General features: G+C 37.6%; 3 protein-coding genes and 1 long non-coding RNA gene across 6 annotated transcripts; 3 read left to right on the forward strand and 1 right to left on the reverse strand.

The window, feature by feature from the left end:
• Positions 1–5,611, forward strand: LOC141643677 (uncharacterized). Of its 2 annotated transcripts, XM_074452927.1 has the most exons (6): positions 1–3,180; positions 3,294–3,403; positions 3,794–3,919; positions 4,448–4,508; positions 4,739–4,825; positions 4,936–5,611. In XM_074452927.1, exon 1 carries the CDS (start codon positions 311–313, stop codon positions 3,032–3,034), a length of 2,724 nt encoding a protein of 907 aa, XP_074309028.1. In that variant the 5' UTR covers positions 1–310; the 3' UTR covers positions 3,035–3,180; positions 3,294–3,403; positions 3,794–3,919; positions 4,448–4,508; positions 4,739–4,825; positions 4,936–5,611. The 2 variants fall into 2 exon arrangements, with proteins under 2 accessions (XP_074309028.1, XP_074309029.1); XM_074452928.1 differs by lacking the exons at positions 4,448–4,508; positions 4,739–4,825; positions 4,936–5,611 and having other exon boundaries at positions 1–3,403; positions 3,805–3,919.
• A 1,127-nt stretch (positions 5,612–6,738) lies between these two features.
• On the reverse strand, positions 6,739–10,328 carry LOC141643674 (zinc finger CCCH domain-containing protein 17). The gene is made up of 3 exons (XM_074452924.1): positions 9,964–10,328; positions 9,148–9,258; positions 6,739–8,953 (listed from the first exon to the last, which is right to left on the reverse strand). The coding sequence occupies exons 1-3, from the start codon at positions 10,087–10,089 to the stop codon at positions 6,998–7,000; spliced, it is 2,193 nt and encodes a 730-aa protein (XP_074309025.1). The 5' UTR covers positions 10,090–10,328; the 3' UTR covers positions 6,739–6,997.
• A 1,246-nt stretch (positions 10,329–11,574) lies between these two features.
• Positions 11,575–12,939, forward strand: LOC141631587 (uncharacterized). 2 transcript variants are annotated; one of them, XR_012537660.1, is made up of 2 exons: positions 11,575–12,510; positions 12,652–12,939. It is a non-coding gene; the product is annotated as an uncharacterized LOC141631587 (long non-coding RNA). The 2 variants fall into 2 exon arrangements; XR_012537661.1 differs by having other exon boundaries at positions 11,575–11,726.
• A 1,184-nt stretch (positions 12,940–14,123) lies between these two features.
• Positions 14,124–21,966, forward strand: LOC141643679 (plant UBX domain-containing protein 7-like). Its single transcript, XM_074452929.1, has 10 exons — positions 14,124–14,414; positions 16,700–16,827; positions 16,930–17,043; positions 17,808–17,994; positions 18,247–18,324; positions 18,738–18,806; positions 19,440–19,583; positions 19,687–19,789; positions 20,314–20,576; positions 21,496–21,966. Exons 1-10 carry the CDS (start codon positions 14,313–14,315, stop codon positions 21,658–21,660), a joined length of 1,353 nt encoding a protein of 450 aa, XP_074309030.1. The 5' UTR covers positions 14,124–14,312; the 3' UTR covers positions 21,661–21,966.
• Positions 21,967–22,977: the final 1,011 nt, after the last annotated feature.

The raw sequence follows: 22,977 nt of genomic DNA on the forward strand, positions 1-22,977 counted from the left end.
AGAAAAGAAATAAACAAAAATAAAATAGAGAAAACATCCTCTTGAGAGCAATGCTCCAACTCCAACCCCTCTTCCTCCGCACTAACCCGCCCAAAAACCCTGGCACAAGTGCACAACTCAACATAAACCCTAATTAATATCATCAAACTCCATCCCCATTTTCAAATTTCTACCCCATTTTCTCGGATTATTCATCTTAATTAATAAACCCAATTAAAACAAACATAAATTTTGATTTTAATTTATCTTAATATTTTCTAAAAATAATGTTATATGGAGCTCCCTGAATGCCATACCAAATTCCTCAGAAATGGTAAATTTTCTGCGAAATATTTTGGGCAGAAAACCCCATTTTTTGTACAACAGAGGTGCGTCAATGGCTGCCCTTTTCCCTCTTAATATGCCTCCTTCTACCCATTTTGTTATTTCGCCATTAAAGTGTGATTTGATGATCTTGGTTGCTGGGTTTTTGTATTTGTCTAAGCATCCTTTTTGTAGTAGTAGTAGTAATAATGTGAACCATGATTGTTTTCATGAGTTGTTTAATCGAGATTTGATGAAAAGATTAGTTCTTGATGATAGGTTGAATGATGATGTTAGGATTGATGGTTTGTTTAGGTCTGTTTCAGCTCCAAATTTGGTTTGTAACGTTTTGGTTGTGTTAAAGGCAGACCCGGAAATTATGTTGAGATTCTTTAAATGGGCTAAGGCTAGGGTCGGGTTTCGACATTCGTGTGAGGCATATTGTGTAGTGATTCATGTGTTGTTTTATAATAGAATGTATCGTGATGCGAATAATGTATGCAAAGAAATGATTTTGTCGGCCAATGGGTGGCCGGGTGTGGTCTTGTTTGATGTCTTGTGGTCGATGAGGGGTGTTTGTGTTACGGGTTTTGGAGTGTTTGATGCTTTTTTCAGTGTTTTGATTGAGTTGGGGATGATTGAGGAAGCGAGTGAGTGTTTTGAGAAAATGAGAAGGTTTAGGGTTTTTCCTAAGGTGCGTTCGTGCAATAACCTTTTGAGTAGGCTTTGTAAATCACGCAGAGTTGAGCTTTCGAAGAAGGTCTTTAGGGATATGCTCGCGTGTGGGATTTCTCCGACTGTGTTTACATATAATATATTGATAGATGATAGGTGCAAAGCAGGAGATATGGTTGGAGCAGTGTCACTGTTCGAACATATGAAAAAAGGGGGACTAGCTCCTGATATTGTTACGTATAATACACTAATTGATGGGCATGGGAAGCTTGGTTTGATAAATAAAGCAATTGATTTGTATGAAGAAATGAAGAAAGCGGGATGTGACCCTGATGTCATTTCATACAATGCGTTGATTAATTGTTTATGTAAATATAATAAGTTGCGTCAAGCTTTTGGATTCCTTCATCAGATGACATGTGATGGCTTGAAGCCTAACGTTGTAACGTATAGCACATTGATTGATTCCTTCTGCAAAGAAGGGTTGATGCAACAAGCTTTGAAATTATTTATTGACATGAAGCGTCGTGGCCTTGGTCCAAATGAATATACATATACATCTCTGATTGATGCATATTGTAAAAGGGGGAATCTTAATGAAGGTTCTAAAATGGTGAAAGAGATGTTAGATGTTGGGCTCAACCTTAATGTTGTTACGTATACAGCTTTACTGGATGCCCTTTGTGACAAAGGGAAAATGGGAGAAGCAGAAGATTTACTAAAGACTATGGGAAAAGCTGGTGTAATTCCAAATTTGAAAACTTACACCGTCTTAATCCATGGCTTCATTAAAGCAGGTAATATGGAAAAAGCAAAAGTGATAATGACGAAAATAAATAACGAGAAAGAGCTAAACCCAGATGAAGTGCTATATAGTACTCTCATCTGGGGACTTTGCAATGAAGGGAAAATTGACGAAGCTAATTCTCTAGTCAGTGAGATGAAGCAAATCAGCCAAGAGGCGAATTCTGTTTTATACACCATTCTTATTGATGCATATTTCAAGAAAGGAGATGCCAAATCAGCTATCAACCAATATCAGGGGATGCAGGAATTGGACATCACGCCCACACTTGTAACATTCATAGTGCTTATTGACGGTCTCTGCAAATCAGGATTGATTGAAGATGCAACCAGCCATTTTTCTAGGATGCAAGCTATTGGATTATCTCCTAATATATCGATCTATACATCTCTAATTGACGCTTATTGTAAAAATAACCGCTTAGGAATGGCAAGAAATCTTTTTGATGAAATGCTAATAAAGGGATTCGTTCCAGATGTACCTCTATTCACAGCTTTAATTGATGGCAACCTGAAGCGTGGAAATATTGAGGGAGCTTTGGAATATACAAGCAAAATGAAAGCGGCAGGCCTGCAGCTTGATTTATATGCCTATACTTCTTTGATGGAGGTCTATTTCAAAGTAGGAGATGTGAAAAATGCTCTAGATTTATTCCAAGAAATGCGGGACGTAGGTATTGTTCCGACTCTTGGTAGTTATATTGTGTTGATTGATGGTTTGTGTAAATCTGGTTTAGTTCAGGAGGCCCTGAATCATTTCCGGTATATGCTAACAACCGGTTTGTCTCCTGACGTTGTCATCTATACCACTCTAATTGATGGTTTTTGTAAAAGCAACTGCTTGGAGACAGCTTCTGAGCTTTTTTATGAAATGCAATCTAAGGGTGTGGTTCCAGATGTAGCTGCTTTTACTGCTTTAATATCTGGCAATATGAAAAGCGGCAACATTGAGGAAGCATTTAAGTTAAAGACAAAGATGATGGATATGGGTTTGGAGCTTGATCTTCAAGCTTATACCTGCATAATTCAGGGGCTGCCAGCCGTTCGACATGAAGATGCAAAAATGTTATTTGATGAAATGATCAAAAGGGGTGTTCGCCCTGACAAAGTTGTTTATGGTTTACTAGTGAGAAATTATCATGACCTTGGAATGGCGGATGAGGTTGCAAAATTGCAAGAAGTAATGATCAATAATGGGTTTTTGACTGAATTTGGTGATTCTGCTGCTTGTAGCAACCAATCACAGAATTGAGCAATATTGAATTATCCTTGCTTGAACATTTTATGGAACATCGTAGCCTATGGCGTATTGCTTGGAAAGTTTCACGGATCTTTATTCCGTTAGGCGACGGCCTTGGGCAAATATTTGGGTTTGGTTATGCAAACCTTACAACAGAGGTTGGTCCTTCTAATAGCTTCAACATGATGCTAAATTGCTGGATCCCCTCCTTTTTCTTATTATTATATGGTGATGTCAAATTTTGCAACCATGTTTCTTTTTCTTGCATCAGCTGTGTCATTTTGTGGCAATGCAAAGCAATCCTGATTTCTCTGTTCTTACTCGCAAGTCAACCGGATAAAGCTGATTCCAACTTCCAACCCAGCACTTATTTTAACAGAGGTATGGCAGCGTCTCATTTTCATTTAGTAACATTAAATTAGGTTGATAATGTAGATTTGGATTCCTCACCAATCCATTGGAATAAAGTAATAGTGTGGCTGAATGGTAAAGTGAATGTTCTCTGTAGAAATTAAATGAACCTGCAAATTAAAGCACAAATTCTCATTTGTGACGGACAGTATCCGTCAGAAGCTTGTGACGGGTGAAATAAAACCCACATGGGTAGATAAAGACAAATCATTTGTGACTCCTTAGGCACTCTGATTTTCTCTTATCTACCCACGTGGGTAATATTTGACCTGTCACAAGGGAGACCCGTACTGAAATTAATGAAATTAAAGTAACTGTGCTTTGTTGAATAAATTAATAACCAATGAACCTATTGGTCAGGGAAATTTTAGTTGCCGCCTGCAGGGAATAACACGGATGTTTAATTTTCTGAGAGATCGAAAACAGGGCAAGTAATCCATAAGACCTACTCCAGTTCCAGTTTCTAGCCATAGTAAAGTGACAAAGGTAACATCCCTTCGTCTCTTTGCAAATAGTTTTGATCTATTTATGCAAAATCAGCAATGCCTAATTTTAGCTGCCAGGAATCCAGGATTGCAAGTATTTGTTTTAACGTACCTTTAAGTACACTTGTGCATATCTTCATGTTGAATTTTCTTAAACCCCTTTTGCTCTCTCTTTTGGAACTGGAATTCATTCATTTATTGAATTTGCGGCACCCTTTTATTAAGTGGAAGGAATATTTCACTTTGGTGCCCTGAGATTGGGGTTAATTCCACTTTGATACCCTTATGTTTGGCTAATTCTATATTGATGATCATCAAAGTGGAAAATATCTCAAACCTTGGGTCATCAAAGTGGAATCAGCGAAATCTCGTGATCCCAAAATGGAATTAGGCCAAATCTCAGGGTACCAAAGTGGAGTTATTCCTAAGAACAACTTTTTTGAAGATCACCATCTTAAAACTTGTCATTTGAAAATGAAGGGAATTCCAATGGATTTAAGTACTACGTTCTTATTAAAATTTGTTGCAGGTTTCTAAAACATGGGTATGATGGAGTCAGGAAGAGCTTCAACCCTTAATATCCTGTGCAGGTAATCACAAATTTCTTACAAGACTTGACTATACTGAAGCTCATCCTTTTCGTTTCTAACTGATATAATACTTTGCTTTCTTGACTTATCACTTACTTGAAACTGTATTAGAGACTTGAATGCGGAATGGCGAATAATAACAACAGTTGAAACCTTTGGTATTTCTTAGCGTTATGATCTCGATTATTTCAGTTTAGCTTAATACTAAACTTGTGAATGAATGTTTTCAGAGTGAATGTGTCATTCAAGCTAGCATACAGAAGATCAGAGCTTCTACTTTTATCGCCTCACTTCATAGCAGGATCTTACCCTACAAGGTTATCAATTATTTATGTGCTTCGTCTTCTTCATTGTCTGCAAATAACATTAATTAACTACTCGTACTTGTTATTTTGAGAATTTCTTCTTAATGGTTTTTGCTTTTCAGACTTTGGTATTGCTATCAGAAGCCAGGCGGTGAGAGAATATTATCGGTCATTGTCACTGTGCTGAAGTATCAACGCTGGCATAGATTGATGTTCAGGATTTCAGGTCTGTGCTTTATAGCCTACAACTTTCCTAACTACATTGATAGGACAAGCTGAAGACAATGATTACAATGTGGCACGTCCCTTCAACATGGTTAAACCGCAAGTCCACAAGGCTGATATAGTTCAAGGGGAGGGATTATTCAACCACACGAGACCTAAAGGCCAAAAATAGATGATACGAAGATATGACCTATCATCAGAGGCCTTCAGTCTCTATCACTGGCTGAGGCATCATCTGGTATATCATACTAAATAGAAGCTGTGAAATCCAAATGAGCTTGTAGTGACGAAAAGGGCTTGTTCAGTTCTTTATTTGAAAATTATGGCGGAAATTACATTTCAGGACTTTTTGTTGTAGACTAGTAATGTTGATTGAATGGTGTTAGCCAGTACCCATGCATTGCTGATTACTTGATTTGTCGGCTTTCATCACCCGCTGAAGTTATCGCTAAGGTGGATGTAAATGTCCCTGTACAATTGTACTTGTTCTCTTCAAGGGAAGTTGTAATGAATTTTGATTCTACTCGAACTCTAGAAGCAATGATGTGTCTTAAATATCTTTTTTGTTTATTTGTTAAACCCATTTCTCGTCTATCATTTCTTTCGGCATATAAAACAAGGTGATGAACGGATGGAAAATGTTGTTTTAGTCATTCAGTATTAATAAAAATCATCTTACATTTTACATTTAAATCTTCGAGATTATTATTGTAAATTTAAGAAAAGAAACTAAAGATATGTTAAATTAGTCGACATCGCTGGTTGTTGAATACTCCAGTAACTTAAGATGCTGTAAATTTGTGATTATCTTTTTGAAAAGATAAATAAAAAACTATGTAGATTTTTCTGCTAATGTTGTTGTGGGGATCATTGGAAATTATGAACGGATTTTCTAACATGTGCCCAGGGCACATGATAATAAGCTAATTAGGGAAGGTTTGTTGGTAATATATCATGACAAATTAGAGATAAAACTCATATTTACCATAATTAGTGATATAATGTTGAAAATCTTTCCATAATTAACTTATTAACATCTGCCCTAGGGCACATGTTAGAAAAACCTCCCTTTAATCCGGTTCCTTTAATCCAATCAAATCTAAGATTTCTATCCATTTTCCTTTTTCGTACAATCCAATCTAATCTGGTCACCAAAAAATAAAAACAATCCAATCTAATCTACCAATCCTTTGTTTGGTAAAAAAAAAGTGACAGACCTTATTCTCATGAATCATGATATTCAGCTAGTCTCGCTAAAGACGGATCGGAGCAAGTGACGGGTAATGCCACTCACAAAACGAATAGTGGGGCACCCCCATGTGCTTCTCTCTCTCCTCTATTTGGGTCATTTATGAGAGAAAATGATATCCGTCACTCTGAAGTGACGAATATGTGCCGTCTTCAATGAGATTTTGTGCATGACATTTTGTTTTACTGAAAATTCCACTGGATCTCTTTTAGTAGCCCACTTTTTCTCGTACTTTACCAATATTACCCCTACCAAAAGGTCTATCTAAAACTTCTGTAACAGGGCCTGTTAACAATCAACTGGATTTTAATTTCAGGGCCTTTCCCCTCATTCGTACCTCCAAAAAAATACATTCAACTGGAATGAAGAAAGTATTACCTCCATAGAAAACAAGAAGAAAAAGAGAACTAAGAAAAGATGGTGACCATAAACCGAACCGTATCAAATAGAATTGAACATGTAAAAACTTTGTTCATAATAAGACTAAAAATGTTACAATGCTGTGATCTACAAAGGAGGAAACCAGTGAAAGTTCCTTACACGAGAAAATTCTGCCTTTGATTAGTATATAGGTAATACAATTAGAATGAGATACAATCAAAAAGAGAGACAAGATATAAATTCACTTGACCATAACGCAAAACTACCAAGAGTAATGAATTTCTTCCCTTATTGCAGTTCCTAAGATCCGACAGTCCGACATCATGATCTTAGAAAGAAACACCAAGTTTCTTGGCAAAATCATCTCCATCATCTTCATCCATGAAGCCTTCATTATCGGCAACTTCCCCTTCATTCAAATTATAACCCTCTACCTCGTCATCTTGTTCATAATCATATTCCAACTCTTCATCAACTTCGGGATCTTCCCCTTCTCCCTGATCGAACTCTTCATCGATTTCGGGACCTTGCTCGTCACCACCGAATAAACCCTCCTCCACCACCTCTTGATGTTTATCATCATCGAGTAAGGAAGACTCGTCCTCAAGTAATTTCACCTTTTTAGTCGAAATTTCACCCACTTCTTCTTCGTCTGCTTCAGCAATTTGAGCTTCATTATTCTCCTGTACATCACCCTGTGTTTGCTCAGGTGCCAAAGAGAGAGCAGCTGGTTTTCCAGTTTTACCCTCTTCATTGTCACAATTTACAGCACGCGTTGAAGCTGGTGTAGCATTTCTTTTCCTCTTCAAGATCTCGCTTAGTGGCTTGGGACCATCAAATGAAATATCACCATCATGTGTGTGAGAACTAGCCAAGACAGTATCTCTAAGCTTCCCAGTGGTCACCTGACTGTTACCAGTGTGCTTGTTGACTCGCAGCTCTGATAAACGTTTTGGGGGAGCAAACCCGTCGATACTATCCTCAAAAGTCGAGTCCTTTCTCATCTGACCTCTAAAATTTCTGTCTTCATTACTTTCTTCTTGTATTCGTCCACTCAATCTATCTCGAAGCCTACCTTGGAGAGAAGATTGTTGTGGCCTGCTTGGAGATAATATGCCCGAGTTCCTTACCCTGTCATTTCCCCTCCCTGAATACATATTACCAACACTCCCAGGAGGAGACCTTCTCGGGAGCTTTATTCTACCTTGAAGGCGGCTGCCAAAGGAGCTCTCACGCGTGCTCTCACGCGTGGGGGAACGACGTGCATCCCTTCGAGAACTTTGGTACCCTCGATCTTCCCGATGATAATCCGCTTTATAATCAGGACTAATAACTGATCTTAGACCATTATCCCTCCGTTGTTTTGATAAACGATGGCGCAGATCCGAGGAATTTGGGACAAAATCAGTGCTCTCTGGCTTATATGGACCTCTCCTATCGTGAATGGTTTGTCTTTCGGATGATGCTTGACGCTGCTCCCGAGGATATTTATCTACCAAACCGTCATATGCACGGTAGCCGTGTTTACTGTGATATATATCATGATTAACATCATTTGCTGAAATATAATCATCACGACTTTCAATATCAAATTCACTTGTTCTTCTACCTTCCTGACCTCTCAATCTCACATATTGATCGTCATTGTGATAGTATTCATCCTCCTCAAGTTTATCATCCACAAGTACATCGAAACCAGGGGAAGATTCCCTAAAAGAATCATCAACATCCTTTCCATTCTGATAATATTCATCATCTACCGAGCCAGAACGATGTGGACGAGCAGCCCTGCTTCTCAAACTCCCATTGGCAGCTAGAGGAGGTACTGTTTCTTTAAATTTAGGAGCCTCTTCAATAACACCAGGAGATGGATAACGTTTTGCAGCTGTTGGTTGCTCCATCAATCGAGGTTTCACAACTTTAAGAGCTGCATTTGCTTGTGGTTGGCGTGGAGTTTCAATAGATTTAGATGCATTTGAATAAACATTCATTTTCGGTTGTGGACCCTTTTCAGAGGCACCAAAAGTTTTCTTAAATGAAGGCATTTCCGTCGAAGCAGTTGTCGCGACGCCTGGCTGGATCTTGGTATTAGGTAGAGGAACAGCGCCGTGCATGAAGTGGCATTTATCACCTTTAGAACAAACTCCCCTCTGGAAAAAGATACATGGGACTGCTTGCTTGGCAGCATTCTGAGGTATCGAAGCAAAAGGTGCACCTGAAGGAGGCATAAGAGGTGAAGGCCCTGCATAACTCCCGCCTTGAGGTGGTACCATAACATCCAGAGGCTGAAAAAAGCAGAAGAGAAGATTACTACGGCATGCTCAATCACAATAACTTATACTCGTATGAAACTGTGAGACGAACCCTTAACCATATAATTTGAAGGATATAAACGTAAATTTCTGGCTTGGTCTCACTGATGCTCAACAGATCAAATAAAAATATAAACCAACAATCAGAAAGTAAGAAAATAGCTTACAGGATGCCGAAATCCACAATTAGCATTCAAGCAAGTCCCATTCAACCAATAATAGCAATCCCTCGGATTACCACGAGCAGCTTCACTATGCCTATACTCACATTGGCTTCCCTACAAACAAGTAAACAAAGAGTATGAGAATGAGTCTGTAAGCAACAAAGTGAATCTTTAGCTTCTTTACAAACAAGTGATAATTGCAAAACCCAGAGATTTTCGATTCCAAACACGTGACATACAAATCTCGCAAAAACACCACACTCCCCTTTCTTCCCTTCGATACACAACTATCCAACTCACCGACATCCAAATCTCGCAAAAACATCACACTCCCCTTTCTTCCCTTCTCTCGCCATATAACTATCCAGCTCATTGTCATCCGAATCTCGAAAAGAACATCACACCCCCATCCCTCGCCTTTTCTCGTCGCGTAACTAATATTACGAAACAGCTCAGTCTTGTTATTTTACCAGTTACTTCTCAACCAATACCGACAACATAACTTCTCTAGCACTAGCAAGATTACTTCCAATCAATATCAAACCTCGAATTAAGTTTCTGATTCATATCTTCCACCAAATCTCAATTCTAACTCCGCCACAAAACGAGATCCAACTAAGTTCGAGCTTCATAAAATCACCAACCCTAACTCCTACAGATCTCCAATCACACAAAGATCTAAACCCTAAACTAAATCAAAACTAACCCAAAAAAACAATTCAATACAATTAAACTCGAAAAATCAAACTAACAGTAAATCCAAAATCAAGAAATTAAACAAATCAACAGCTCAAAATCAACAAAAGTAAAAAAAAATACCTTTTTACAAGTCAAAGGAGAAGCAAGAAAGTAAACGCAATCAGTATTATGCTTCCACAAATCATCCTCCGCCGTAGACGCCGGAGGTTGGACCTGCTGCGGAGGCTTTTCACCGGCGGTGGCCATTATTATACGGCGGCTGTCGCCGGATCGAGATGTAGTGAACCGAAACCCTAATTGAAGATTGAGAAATTGGGGGAAATTGTTCGGAAAAGTGAAAACCCTAAAAGTTGAAATAGAAAAAATTGAAAATTAGGGTTTGGAGGGGAAAGAGAGAGATAGAGAAAAGGGGATTTTGGTGGTTGAAGCTAGGTGTGTGTATATGTAATAATGTATGTGTGTGTTGCCTCTTTTCTTAGCCCCTCGCTTGCTTTGTATATATTGTTTGCTCTTAAAGTAGGTTCGGGTGCAATGGTTTGCACTGTTTCTTTGGTTTGGTTTTAGGTTTGGAAGTTGGGATTAATGCATTATTATTGTCCATTTTGGTGATTTTTTTGAGTGATTAGGTATTGATTATATGTATGTTGGTAATCTTTAGGGTGGTGTTTAATCATGTCTGGATGTTGTTTAATAGCTTGGTCTTCGAAAGTATATGAGTTGAATGTCAATGGTTCAGGTTAGGTTAAGATGCACTAGACAATACAAATGGTAATGTAGTAGAGGAAAATAGTTGTTAGTTTGAGTTAGACCTGCCAAACGGGTCGGACGGGCGGGTTAAGGGTTGGGTAAAATACGAGTAAATTCTATACGGGTTTCGGGTCGGGTTCGGGAAAAAAACGGGTCGATCAACAACTTTTTCTAGCGTTTTTTAAAACTTCTTTTATATCGTAATTCCTACCATTTATATCTGTTGTCTCTTCTTGTCCGTCTTAATCAACTTAATTGTCACCACCATCGCCATCGTTATCATCATTGCCCTCACTAACTCGCTAAGTACGACAATGAGACTCAAATAAGATGACAACGATGACGTGGCATGTAATCTGAAGTGATGAGATGGCAGTGCTAACATGGAGAGCGGTTCGACGTAATACGATGAAAGTGACGGTGTGGCGCCCACTTCGAGGTGATGACGTAGCAGTGCTGACGTGGAATGCGGTGCGATGTAATATGGTGAAAGTAATGGCTTGGCACACACTTCAAGTTGATGACGTGGCCGGTGACATGGACTGATGACGTGACAGTGCTGACGTGGAGTACAAATCGACGTAATATAGTGAAAGTGATGGTGTGGCACGCACTTTTGAGGTGATTACGTGGCATGTGGTTTGAGGTGATGACATGGCATACCGCATATATACATATTTTTCCTCAAATTTCTATAAGTCAATACTTATAATACCTATTTGACATTGTGTATTTTAAGGAAGATATATTTTCTTGACCCATCGGGCAACCCGTTACGGGTCGGGTCTCGACCCGCTATTTACGGGTCAAGATGGGCTTGGGTATCTTTCAGGTTCGGGTTGAAAAAGCTGGATTATTTGCAGATTATTAATGGGTCGGGTTAGGGTTGGTTTTTGGCCAGGTCAGGTTTTGACAGATCTAGTTTGAGTATTTGATTTGTAAAGTTATTAATGGGGCACAAACACAAATCAAATACGGCCAGGTCAAACACAAACACACTCTTAAACTTTTTCTCTCTCTCTCTCTCTAACACCCAAATCCTCTCTATAACCTTCCCAAAACCATAGCCTTTAAAATTCACCTTGATTTGGGAGATCTATTCACCAAGCTTCGTACGTTCTTACTTATTTCCAATTGTAAGTTGTTGTTTATCTTAGAATTTGGGGGAATTTTGAGGTTTTATCTTTTGGGTATTTTATTTGGGCAATTGGTTAATTAAGTAGTTGTAACAAGGGATTATGTATATATTATTGTGGTAAAATATGTTTATGATGGGAAATTCTTGATTATATGTAGAAGCAGACTTCATAGAGGAAGGTTTCTAGTGTTGTTGCTTGTTATTGAAGATTTGCTAAGAGATAGGTTTTTTCTACTTGGTCTTGATAATATAATTGTTTACTCATGTGTTTATTGTCCTGAATTTCATGGTAGTTGGTAGAATTGCATTATAACATGAGATTTGACATTCTTGTCTTAAAAGATTGTAGTTATTATTGGTGAATTGAGTTATCGCATACTTGACATTAACTATTCATGTGAAAGTAGCATACTTGATAACCTTTGTGCATGATAAAGTATCATACTTGGCATATTGTGTTAGTATTATGTTACTTGTGGATGTTGGTGGAGGTTGGTGGTGGTGTGGTTGTGTTTTGTTCGGGAGACTAAGGCGGTTCAGGAGACCGTCTTACGCTTGGGTCGCTCCTTGGAGTTTTCCACTTCAAGGAGGACGTGCACGTTTATGGCTTGAGTACGGGGGGATTCTTGCGGCGTCACGAATCTGGCAGGGTCCGGTTAGCGTTTGAGCTCGATATTCTGTGAGCGTCACGGGTATCTTTATGGATTGCGGTCTGGTTGTTGGTGACAGTGTTGCGATGCCGTCACCGGGTTGAGTTAGAGGTTGAGTGGCGATTGGCGATGGTTTGTGACTCTTACACTTCACTATTGGATGTCATTATTGAATTTCATATCTTTATATCGTATTATATAATGACCATTTGTATTATTGAGACTAACCTTTAATGTTTTCAAAATCTGTGATGATCCATATGATATTTCCAGTTATATGGGGAGCAGTGGATTGACAGGTTAGCATTTGTGCATGTTTGCGGGTCGGAGACGCGGAGCGGCCATTCACTTAGAGCCTTCATTTGTTCAGAGTGGTCTTGAGACATTAGTCCCGTTTTTTGAGTAATTGATTTGTTTAATTTAACATTTAGTTTTGGATTTTGGAGACTTGTATTTATAATTTCCTAAACGTTTAAACTTAATTAAAGTATTGCTTTCTTAATTTGCTGTCTCATACACATTTCCTCGAGAAATCGAGATGTATAACACCTCTATTAGCTAGGAAGGTCTTGCCAAAGGCTCCCTAATTAACGGGGGTGTTAAAGAAATAGCTGGTTCGGCACATTTGATAAGTCATAAGTGATCAACTGCTGCATTGGAGACACTCCTTGATTCGATAGCCGATTCGCACAAGAATCCGCTTCATGATAAATGTGATGAAACTCCACTATCCAAGGATTATCCCGAATAAACGATTGACATATTTGTATAATGTGGGAATGCGCCATTGGGAAATCAAAAGTCGATTCCATTAACATTTTAACAACCTTCGAATCTGTCTGGATAATAAGAAGTGTAATACGTACGCTACGTTACCCGAAGTTTTAAAGTCAACAATAAGCCTCTCCTCAACGCCATAATTGTCGTCCTAGTTGTCGTTGCCACTCCAATTTTTTTCGGGAAAGATTTTATCAATTGACTAGCCAAGTCCCTGAAAACGCCACCTGACTGGGACATGGGTTACCCTTAGAAGCCCCATCAATATTCAAGACAACCCAATTCACCGGTGGTGCAACCCATCTAACAAATATTTCTTTGTGACGTCTCTCTCTTTGGTTGATACATATGATTACCTGAAATTAAAAAACTTTAAATAAGAAATATGGGAAACAAAATGTAATTGTTTCAGCGACATTCACATTAAAAGTTAAAGATTTCAACATTTTGTTTTCGTAATTTTTGTAGTTTGGTCTAGCCTCGTGTATGCAAAAAAGTCATATGCGTTAGATGGCTATGTGAACCCAACCTGACTTCAACCATTTAAACAAATGAGTTATTTATGTCGGATTTGTGCTTTAAGACCTCAACCCTAACCTGACTATTTAATTTTCATGTTGTGTCCGTACAGACCATTATTACTTTATTTTGGCTTTTTACAATTGTTTTTATTCTTAATAAAATGTTGTTTTAGCATTTATGATTATATTTTGAATATATTTGATAATTATTTTATATTTGCATTTTTTAAAAATATATTTATTTTTAATTTGATTTAAAAGTTAAATAAAGTAAAAAAAAATAACGATTAACCAAGTTAGAGCCGGGCTCGAGTTGAATTCAAGCCTAATATAAGTGATTCCGATGTTTAACCTTTTAAGCTTGGAAAATTTCGAGCTGACGGATTCTAAGCCAATTCCAAGCCCACCTGAGTTCGAACTCAAATCGGCTGGATTGCACCCTAAATTGCATCCAAAGCAACTTGTAATCTATTTTCCCAAAACCACACTCCTTTATTATTTCCTTTCAATCCTCCATTAAACTGACCCACCTCAAAACCTTTGATCTTCTTCTTCAACATCATCTTATCAGTCATCATCTACGAAACCCAGATCCCCCATTAACACACCTTCAAGAGAAAAGCTTGATATCTATCCATGGATGATATTCTATCTGCTATTGATAAGCAGAGCATGGTCTCTTCTTTCCTCGAAATTGCCGTTGGTCAGACCACCGATACTGCCCGCCAATTCTTACAGGTTTTGAACATCTTTATTTTATTTGATTACTGATTTGTTTTTGTTGGTTAATGTTTGGTGTAATTAGGGTTTTTTTGATCTATATTTGTATGCAATGTAGTTGTATTTTCACCATTTTGGGTAATTTCAGTTTGCATTTCTATGTGGGTTTGAGATAAAGTTTGTAACTTTGTATGGTAATTCGTTCTTGGATGTTGGTGGTGATTAGTGAATGATTGAATGATGGGTTAAATCGTTAATTGTCTCTATAGAAGTGATGATCACGTGTTTGCACTTAAGAGTGACTATATTTGATGAGTAAATGGGCAATTTTGTATGGTAATTTGCTGTGTTACTCATCGGCGTGTCGGACATGGCTATTTGGGGTGAATTTTCCTGTTTTGTGGTCTAAATTGAAGTGTCGAAGTGTCGGACACCGGCACGTGTCTTACACAGCGACACGGCAATTAAGTGAAGTGTCGGAGTAACATAGGAACTAATTTGTTCTTTGGTTGTTGATAAAGTTCGGTTGTTGTTGGTGATGACTACACTGATGAAGTGATGAGTAATCCATTCAATTTTAGAGAGCAATGTTACGGACCTTCTCTTTTCTACCACTTCTTCCGACCTTTTCCTATTACAATTCACAATCCTTTACAACTAGTATCAATTTTTCTCACATGGGTGTCAATTGTAGGCGGAAATTTCAATGCCATTTTATTGATTAAAGAGAATCTTCTTAAGCGATCATCATGTATTTGCGCTTAAGAGTGACTGTATTTGATGAGTAATTGACAAGGATTTCAGGAATCGGATTATCGGTTACAATTGGTGTGGTGTTATTCTTGCAATTAAATGGGTTTTTGATTAATAACACTGTATTTTGCTAAAGTTTGATCTTTTTTGGGGTGTGTCATGTGTGTGTGTGTGCGCGCGCGCGCATGTTGTTGGTGATGACTAATCAATGCAATTTTAGAAAACAATATTATCAACCTTTTATTTTCTACCATCGCCAACCTTTTCCTCTCATGAGGTTGTGAATTGAAGGCAGCAAACTGAATGCTATTTTATTGATTCAGAGAATGTTAGTAAGAAGGTACACAAGAGAAGGCTGATGACATTGTTCAATTTAGATTATGCTAGTATGGTGAGAAGTCTCTGTTGCCCTTGGGTTCTTGAATTGGATGTAATTGATGGAGTATTGAGATATGTGCTTTAAATGCATAAAACTTTACGAATAGGGTTGCAGTTTGATTATGATAGGTGGCTTATTGCTAATTCTTGCTATAATTATCGGTTTTCTTCAGTACATGGAAGAGGTTGTATGTTTGGAGATGTTTTTGTTTCGTCACAATGTAGAGTTTGTGGCAGAGGTGGTGTGTATTGACTAATGTCACATTGAGAGTGTAAGTTAAGCGGGTGTTGATATGTTGGGCAAGATTGTGGTGAAGTAAATTACTCTCTATATTCCATGGACTTCTTTAATCTTGGTTTCGTTACAACTTTAGTATAGAAGAAGGGTTCATGTGCGTGACAAGAAAATATTCATTTGATCACAGCTATCACATTCTAATTGTTTGTCAAAAATAATAGTGTACACAGTAAAGAACACAATGTACCAACGCAAAAAGAAAAGTGTTAGTCGATAATATAACAGGAGCATTGTATTGATAGACACATCAGTATCCTTTTTTCGTACCTGAGCATCTGTTGCAACTTTGGAGGTGGAGTTATGAATTTATGCAAAAGATATTAGTGGGTAGGCTTCTCATGTGATCAATGGCTTACATTTTTACTAATTCTCGTGTGTAATGATTTTGGAGTGTTAGGGACCTATTACTTTGTGGCAATTAAGAAGAGCTTCTGAGATTTTTACTTGCAGACAAGACATATCAACGTAGTCTTGAAGAATTATAAGGATTTTATTGTTCTTTTTTATCCCTTATGGTTCATGCTAAACTGGAAAGTAGTTGCACTATTGCAGTAGGTTAGATAAAACTGTAAAAGCATTATCCCGCTTGGAAACTTGACATTTTCGTGATATTCTCTCTAGTCCCATGTTGATCACCTATTGATTTCTATATAGTTTTTTTGGAGAACTGGAATGTACAATGTTTTGAAACTTGAAAGTTGGTGGGTTTTAGGCGTGTTTGCCCACCCTCTATCTTTTGGTGGAATTTTGTACTTCAAAAATCTGTGGGTAGGCTTCTAAAATTATGTCAATATTAATGTTTATTTTATTGTTCATGGTGTTTATCAGCTTTTATTGTACCTATCAAAGTGTAACAGATCATCTGTTGGCTCAGGCAACAAGTTGGAAGCTTGATGAAGCTATTCAGCTTTTTTATGTGGGGAATGAAGGTGGTGCAATGCCAACGACAGCATATTTTCCTCCAGCAGAAAATACTGCTCCAATAACTGATCAGAGCTCCAGGTGTCTATGCATTCCAACTGTCAAAGTGTTTTAGTTAATCCTACTTTTAAGATGCTATTTTTATTTGGCCTTACATCTCATCTTTCATGTCTTATACTACAGTGGGTTAGGCAATGATGTGGCACCAGATATTACTGGGTTAGATGGTGGCGATGATGTACGTCCACCTTTACCAGTTATAAGAGAGGCGCTATATGATGATGCGATGCTTTACGGGTATTTTTCAGTCAACTTCTCGCTGTTGTTTCCTGCCTCACATTGTTATCATACATTCACCTTCCTTAGTAGGCCTGTTTTACCTGATCAATGAACATTGCTGCATGTGAATGTTTCTAGGTTTTTTATGCACCCCTCATTTGTTTTATTAGTTGTTACTTTTCTTGTGTGTTTCTGTTACGGCACCCAAAATACTCAGAGTGTATTCATGAGTCCCTGTTGGAGATAGTTTCACGTACACCAAATGGGAATGTTACATGGCCTTGTGTCAAGCGATTGTATTAAACAACTGCTGGGCGTTTGTTTTTTAACTGATTCCTTTTACTCTTCAAGAGATAGGTTTCTCTTTGGTTTATGGTGGCATCCCTTTGCATAATCCTCTTGAGCGAAGCTGAAATAAAGTTCAGTGACAAGCTGCAGTTTTTATAATGGGCTGTAAGGAGTGTGATGCGTACAATGTGGAAGACCAATTGCACAAATGTGTAGCCATTGTATTTGTTAGGAAGTTAAAACAATATTTTAGGCTGGGGAAAACTAGTATTTGGAGTTAGTTTTTCCCCTAATTTATGGAAGGCGGTTATTAAAGTGTACAGGCTGTTTTTTTCCCCGCCATTCTTTCAGCATTTGACAGGAGTATATGATTTATAAAGCCATCTCATTGCCTGTCCTTTGAACTGTGTTTGTCTTTGTAGCAAATGTTGCACTTCATTTGGTTATTTGCAGTTTCTGAAATGGGTATCAAATGACTTCAATGCTTGATACAGGGCAACAAGGAATCCATCTCGAGGAAGTGCTGTGGTTGCTTTCCGCAACTTCGAAGAGGAAAACAAAGACCCAGGTGTTTGGTCAAGTGAGCAAGGTGGTCCTTCTACTGCAGATAGTTCTCAAGATAAGCTTGCTGCTTTATACCGGCCACCATTTGATCTGATGCACCAGGGTCCTTTTGAAAAGGTCTGGTTTAAGCTGATAGTTTGCTACTTTATATATTTTTTTATCTAGTACTCATATTTGTTTATCATTATATCATTTGTGAGTGGGGTGGGTAGTTGGACTAATCCAGGAATTTTCATATGGTACTCTGGGTCACTCACTCTACTTTAAACTCTTCATTTGTCTCATTTATTAATTGCATCTCATGTAGTTATTAATGGATTGTTTCATATTTTTATTCTGTGTGATGACGTTCTTGCCATGACTTTGTAGGCAAAGCTTGCTGCTGCTGCTGAGGACAAGTGGCTCGTGGCCAACTTGCAATCTACTACAGAATTCAGCTCCCACATGGTTAGGCCATGTCCCCTATCATTTTTTGTTTTCTTTCATTCCTACTCTCTGTTGTGTCTTCAGGTAAAAGTAGTATACTATGTTACTCGACTCTTCATATTATCCTGTGACACGGTGCTGATACTCGATTGTTGGTATGACACGTGAAACTTCATTTTAAGCCAAACATGTATTTTCATTGAATATAGAAATAGAATATTCAAGTCCCATACTTGGACACACCTGTGTTGGTTACATCCTAAAGAGTCTGAGACACTTATGATGTTTAGTGTATACCCCCTGTGTAATCTACGTTCTAACTGCGTCATGTGTAACTATTGTTTTAACTTTTGATAACTAATGTTACCCTCTCTTTTTGTGAAAGTCTGCCAGTTGCACTTTTCTAACTTGTTCACCGTGTGTTAATTGTGAAGCTTAACAGAGACACCTGGGCAAATGAAGCTGTTGCTCAAACCATCAAAACTAATTTTATCTTTTGGCAGGTTTGTTTCTCTTATGTTTCCCCTCATTTCTGTCATTTTTCTCGCACTGAACAATTTTATGTTCTGTTTCTGTTAAATGATAATTGCGTCTTTCATTATGACGCAATTATTGCTTCATTCTTGTTGATGATAAAATTTTCATTTAGGTTTTCTTTTACAAGTGCCACTATATAATGGCTGTGGCACACGTGTTAGGGTATTTAATGCTAAATTATGGGAGTTGGTTACGTCAATTTCAATCACATACTGTTTCCCAGTTCTGAGCATTTAGTGATCTCTTTCCATGTTTTGAATCAAAGGTATTAATGAGCTTAGAACTTGGTTGACTTTGAGTCAGCAGTCAGAGGCTCAGAGCTCTCTAATCATCTCTAGTTGCTAGAAAGTAGAAACTGAGAATTAGAGGTGCCTGTCTGGATGGGGCTGCCACTTCTAGACTTCCCATGCATTCCTGTTTCTTTCATCGCTGATGAAGGTTTAGCTTCTCGTGTCATGTTGTTTTGGAATAGTGTTGGCCATTCAATGTGCAACCAAAGTAAACTGTCAAAGGAACTCTCATCCATTGACTTTATCTTTAACTCTTGTTGTCCTGATTCTCTGCTTGTTTTATTATTATTAATTTTTTTTTCTGTTAAGGTTTATGATGATTCGAGTGAGGGAAAGAAGGTTTGCACTTACTACAAAATTGAATCTGTTCCTGTTGTCCTCATCATTGATCCAATAACTGGACAAAAGATGCGTTCATGGTCTGGCATGGTAAATCCTGAGCGGCTATTGGAGGTTTGTGCTCATTTTTTACGTCATGTAAAACTTGTTGAATTAATTGATGGAATTGGAGCAATCTCTTTTGGTAAGTTTGCGGTAACATGTGCTCAATCTTCAGGATCTATTGCCCTTCATGGATGGTGGTCCAAAGACTCATCACAGTTCGCTGTCTAACAAGCGTCCGAGAGAAAACTCTCATAAGCCTGCTCAAAAATTGCAAGGTATAATAACTTTTTCGAAAATTTCACAAATGTAATCTCAAGTTTGCATTATCTTCCCAAAATAATCTAAAGTTTCAGCTATCTTCCAATAATCCCAAATTAAGGTTTCTAATAACAACATTGATGTTTTTTGATAAATATATTCACTTTTTTTTTTTATAAATTGATTATTGTCCTGAAAATTTAAAATACAAATTGGTAAAAGTAGTATCAAACTCTTTTAATCTCTTAGTATAACCCAAAATGACTTGAGCAATCCACAAGTTTTATTGTCACGTTCAGGGTTGTACTACCCAAAATCAGGGCAAAAATTGCTCTAAATATGTAGTATGTCAAATTTCAGACTTTATGTTGAAATATTTAAGAAAATAACCGTTTTTAATACGAAGGCAAGGTCGCGAACGTTGGATCTTGTCTTAAACGAGAACCTGTGAAGAATCAGGGTTGTGTCCATAGCTTGTTGTTTAAGGAAATTGTTTCCTATATCCCAAAAAAATTCAAACTTTTGACGTTTTATTCCGCAGTCGAGACAAATGAAGAAGACGATGAACTGCAAAGAGCTCTTGCTGCATCAATGGAAAGTATGCAAGATTCGGTTAAACCAGATTCTACAGATAAGGAAGCAGCCGATGCCAAAGGTGAAGAATCAAGCTCTGCGAAGAAGTCTGTGTATCCTTCCCTCCCTGAAGAACCAAAAGTCGGCAGAAATCTTATGTGCCGAGTTGGAATTCGTCTCCCTGATGGACGTAGAGTTCAGCGGAATTTCCTTCGTGCTGACCCAATACAGGTTAGTGTCATCTCAAATTCACAATGGTTGTCTGTTAGCCATTCTTCTCTCCTTATGTTGAGTTGTTGACGGACCCTCGGGAACCTTTTTTTTTTCTTTTAAAAATGTTATGGAGTATATGATAAGGCCATTCGTGGACAGAGTTTTGAAGGACTTGGTTAAGAGTAAGATATCTGTAGAACGATTCTGTTTCTGAATAGGCACTTATATTGCCTTTTTTCACATAATATAGCAAATTGAAACCATACACAACTAGAAGACGATAGTGTTAAGATCATCTAACTTACAAACAAGTCAGGCCCATGGCTGAAGTTATTCCTTAGGGCATGCTTGGACTTGGGGTAGAGTAGTAGGTCCATGATTGTAGTAAGAGAAGAAAGCGATGCATGGGTAGGCGTTGGTTCTGACTTCTGAAGCTGGGAGGGGATGGGGACTGGGGTTATTAGTCATCTTCCTCATTCCGGAAAAAAAAAAAAAACATACCTACCTCGCTTCTCTCCATTTTCGTAGTCTCCACCGTGGTGTTATATCTGGGTTTGAGTCTTAAATGTTGGTCGTCATGGACGATATTTCACTGAAAATGTTGTAACTACTACCTTAAAATTACCTCTAAGTAGGCAAGTAGCCTTCAAAACGTTTGAACTTTGTTTTAATCACAGCTGCATGGTTCGGGACTCAATTAGTCTGTGAACAGAATTTGTCCATATCATTGAATTGTCCATACTCCATATTGAACAGAGTTTGTGAACTATGTCCCTGTACTCTCTCCATCATTAGTTCATTACACGCCCGATATCTTTTTGTTTGATCTCGGTCCAAGCATAACCTCTGGGAGAATCAGATTCAAGATATCTTCTTAAGGCGATATGTTATTGTCTTGCTAATTCCCAGCTATATTTCTAACATATTTGCTGTGCAGCTGTTATGGTCATTCTGCAGTTCCCAGCTTGGCGATTCAGAGACGCGTTCGTTCCGCTTGACTAATGCAATCCCTGGTGCATCAAAGGTTCTCGAGTATGATAGCGGTTTAACTTTTGAAGAATCCGGTCTCTCAAACTCCATGATCTCCGTCACTTGGGATTAGCTTTACTCTTTCTTCTATTTATCGACGCCAACTTGAGTAGACTTGAATTAAATCAGTTATGTACCCCAGTTGCTGTTTATCCTGCTTTTGTTGCTCTCAGTGGGTCAGTCACTCTCTAAGACGAAGAATCCGTGTTCATGTATATGCTGTGATGCCAACATATATAAAAACAACCAAAAAAAAATATATTTATCATTATTTTAGTCTAAAATTATTGCTCTAAACAAACACGTGGCAGTTGCAGATGTTTTCTTTTCCTCTTTAAGTAGTATGTGGCTATGTGCACACTTGGCCTAGTTTGTCTCATAATTTTCAGTCACCAAAATACATTAAAAATAGATAAGCATCTAGCGGAGAAGGTTAAGGTCGTTGCTTTTCCTCATTAAATTATGAATGTATGTAATGAGGTAAATATATACACTACCATATTAAATTATGATCACAAAATCTCATTGAAGACGACATGTATCCGTCACTTTGGAGTGACGGATACCATTTTCTCTCACAAATCACCCAAATAGAGGAGAAAGGGAAGCATATGGGGTGCCCTCATCTTGTCCCCCCCTATCCATTTTGTGAATGACATTACCCGTCACTTGCTCCGACCCGTCATCAGCAAGACTAAACTGAAATTAAATTATGATAGATACTAATATATGATACTCACTTATACTTCAAAAATCAAATTAATAAGTTGTAAATTTTGCAAGATTATTCATTCAAGCATCGGTTGTTAAGACATTGATAAGGGTAGAAATAGCAAATCACCCCATAAGTTTGATACTATGTGCAATCAAACCTTTAACTTATAAATGTAGCAAATTAACTCCATAAGTTTCTCTTAATGTGCAATTAACCATATATCTTATCTTTAAGAATAAAAATTGCTAATTAAATATTTTACTATTATTGAAAATCAAAATTATTGATTAGATTTTAATCCTAAAATTTTTGATTATTAAAAAACATGTTCAAATATTTTTTTTTTGCCGAAAAATGTTTCTAATATGAGAATTGTTAATGATGTTTACAATGAAAAGTTACATGAACAAATTTTTGTTTATACTAAAATTGGTTTGCATTTTTCGTTGAATAGGTAAATATTATATTTAATTATTTAAGAAATGTATTTATAATAGAAATAAATAGGTTTTAGTTAAAAAAAATGGTAAAAACTTGATTTATCCCTAATTGTACATTTTTGGAAAGTTATAGGCTTAATTTGCTACAAGTGAAACTTAAAGGGCTGATTTACACATAGTTCATAAGTTATGGGGTAATTTGATACATTCCCGAATTGATAAGTATAATTAGGCA

This window comes from Silene latifolia, chromosome 2 (assembly GCF_048544455.1).
Source record: "Silene latifolia isolate original U9 population chromosome 2, ASM4854445v1, whole genome shotgun sequence".
Taxonomy (NCBI): Eukaryota; Viridiplantae; Streptophyta; class Magnoliopsida; order Caryophyllales; family Caryophyllaceae; genus Silene; species Silene latifolia.

Coding starts and splice junctions, on each gene's coding strand:
- LOC141643677 (XM_074452927.1), top strand. CDS start 311: ATGGTAAATTTTCTGCGAAATATTTTGGGCAGAAAACCCCATTTTTTG.
- LOC141643679 (XM_074452929.1), top strand. CDS start 14,313: ATGGATGATATTCTATCTGCTATTGATAAGCAGAGCATGGTCTCTTCT. Junction 14,415..16,699: donor CTGCCCGCCAATTCTTACAG/GTTTTGAACATC, acceptor CTGTTGGCTCAG/GCAACAAGTTGGAAGCTTGA. Junction 16,828..16,929: donor ATAACTGATCAGAGCTCCAG/GTGTCTATGCAT, acceptor CTTATACTACAG/TGGGTTAGGCAATGATGTGG.
- LOC141643674 (XM_074452924.1), bottom strand. CDS start 10,089: ATGGCCACCGCCGGTGAAAAGCCTCCGCAGCAGGTCCAACCTCCGGCG. Junction 9,259..9,963: donor CTCCTTTGACTTGTAAAAAG/GTATTTTTTTTT, acceptor ACTTGTTTGTAG/GGAAGCCAATGTGAGTATAG. Junction 8,954..9,147: donor ATTGTGGATTTCGGCATCCT/GTAAGCTATTTT, acceptor TGCTTTTTTCAG/CCTCTGGATGTTATGGTACC.